Raw genomic sequence first — 1,930 nt, 5'->3', positions numbered from 1 at the left:
ACAGCGTGGTGAGTTTTTTCAGGTACAACTACTTGATCAGTTGTAGTTAATGATAATTCACATCGAGAGTCCTAACGTACATCATACCAACTATAAAATAATCATGGTCATCATACATTCAACAAATTGTTAAAGAAATCAGACCTTTGTTGAAGCAATCAAACATTGCCGCTTTACAAGCAAAGCTTAAAGTGGAGATATTATATCTCCACTTTCTCCACTCACTCCCTTAACTAAATTACTATAAAAGCCAAGATACTTTCTTACTAAATAAACCATCCTCTGAATATCCTCTAAATATCATCTAAATATCATCTGACATAATTCCGTTATTATCTATTAAGTTTAACTCTTATTCTGTTGACTTTCATTTGCGTGACTACTTCCTGATTATCATTCAAGATCTCTTCTGACCGATCTTTTCTACAGCGGCAGATTATATATTATTACCTTATACTTTACTAATTGAAAGACTCAGTCTCTTTCTATATTTTCTATCTCTATACTTCTTGCGCGATAATCAAAAATCTTTAACAGGTTATGAGCCCAGTCGGAAGTCACGTAATCAAACTTGCAGAAGGACTGCATGTTCCACGTCTGGAGAGAGCCAACTACCAAAAGTGGCTCGTACTTATCGAAGCTGCACTAAGGCACTTCAATCTTTGGGAATCACATATTATTGCGAAACCACCCAGTAAACCCGATCAGCCGTACCTGATCAACAATGCCAAAGCTTATAGCATGATATCTGCCACACTAAGCAAGGACAATGAAAAACTAGCAGAGGACCTCAACGGTATTCCTCTATCAGCTCACCTCAGTTTCGCTGCCATAAAGAAACATCACGAAACAGGCAACATGAGCGCAAAACTAGAGCTCGAAGACGAGCTCGACTTAATAGTATACGACACCCAGGTCGGTGTTAAGCAACTATACGACGAAATGTTTGACATACGGAAACTATTGTCACAAATTGGCGTCAAATGGTCCGATGAGGATTATGTACGAAAACTCTTGAGGAAACTACTAAAAGGATCTTCACATTGGGGCAACATGCGTACCAGATTTGACAGCTTTACTAAATCAAATTATGCAACAGCTGACATCAGGACAATGTTGGCATACGAAGAGCAGCAACTTATCACTGTCATGCTACTTCCATCTTTAGACAACGCCGAAGTCGCGTTACATTCTAACAATAACTTAAGAAGATCTAACAACAGCAAGAATAGCTCTGGATCAAATTACAATAACAAGCCACACTTCAGAGGCTTTAACAACGGAGATAACTCAAACGATTCTCATCAGAACGTTCAAAACTCCAACAATTCATCGTACTGGCCAAACGGCAAGAAAAAGGTACTATGTAATAACTGTGGAAGACTAGGGACCCACACAACTAAAGACTGTCGTGCTCAGTTCTCGAATAACAGAAAATCAAATAGCAACTACGCATCTACGCCATGCGCTAATTCAAATGCTAATGATGACTTCTTATTTCACAACACCATGGTTTCAGCAAAAACAGACTACTGCAGTATCAGCAGAAACAGTGTCAACGAGATCATTCTTGACTCGGGTGCTACCACTCATATGGTGTGCAACAAGAACTGGCTGTCTAATACAGTACCATTGCAAAACCACAGCGTTAAAGGTTCAATGAAAACGGCTACAAATGCCGAATGCAAAGGATCGCTCCAACTCAAAGTCTGGAATGGAAAAGTCAGTCGCGTTATTACTATCAATAACGTGCTATATGTTCCTGAATTCGAGGTAAATCTAATCTCTCCAGGAAAACTAGCTGTCGAGTTTGGATGCTGGACTAAGCTCAATAAACAAGGAGCTGTCCTCTATACCAAGGACAATGTCGAGGTCTTACGTGCACACAAAGTCGGCACACTAGACATTATCGATTGCGAAATTCTCATTC

General features: G+C 39.5%; 1 protein-coding gene across 1 annotated transcript in view; it reads left to right on the top strand.

Moving 5' to 3' along the window:
• Positions 1-540: 540 nt before the first annotated feature.
• The window catches only part of BATDEDRAFT_27293 (uncharacterized protein), a gene marked incomplete at both ends in the record, with an annotated part of 3,576 nt that continues 2,186 nt past the window's right edge, over positions 541-1,930 (top strand). Inside the window, one exon of the mRNA XM_006681574.1 lies at positions 541-1,184. Coding sequence (XP_006681637.1) covers positions 541-1,184 — 644 coding nt within the window. The remainder of the gene's footprint in view (positions 1,185-1,930) is intronic.

The sequence above is a fragment of the Batrachochytrium dendrobatidis genome, assembly GCF_000203795.2.
Source record: "Batrachochytrium dendrobatidis JAM81 unplaced genomic scaffold BATDEscaffold_13, whole genome shotgun sequence".
In the NCBI taxonomy this organism is placed as follows: Eukaryota; Fungi; Chytridiomycota; class Chytridiomycetes; order Rhizophydiales; genus Batrachochytrium; species Batrachochytrium dendrobatidis.
The sequence above is the reverse complement of the archived record's forward strand: the minus strand, read 5'-3'. Positions and strand labels throughout refer to the sequence as shown.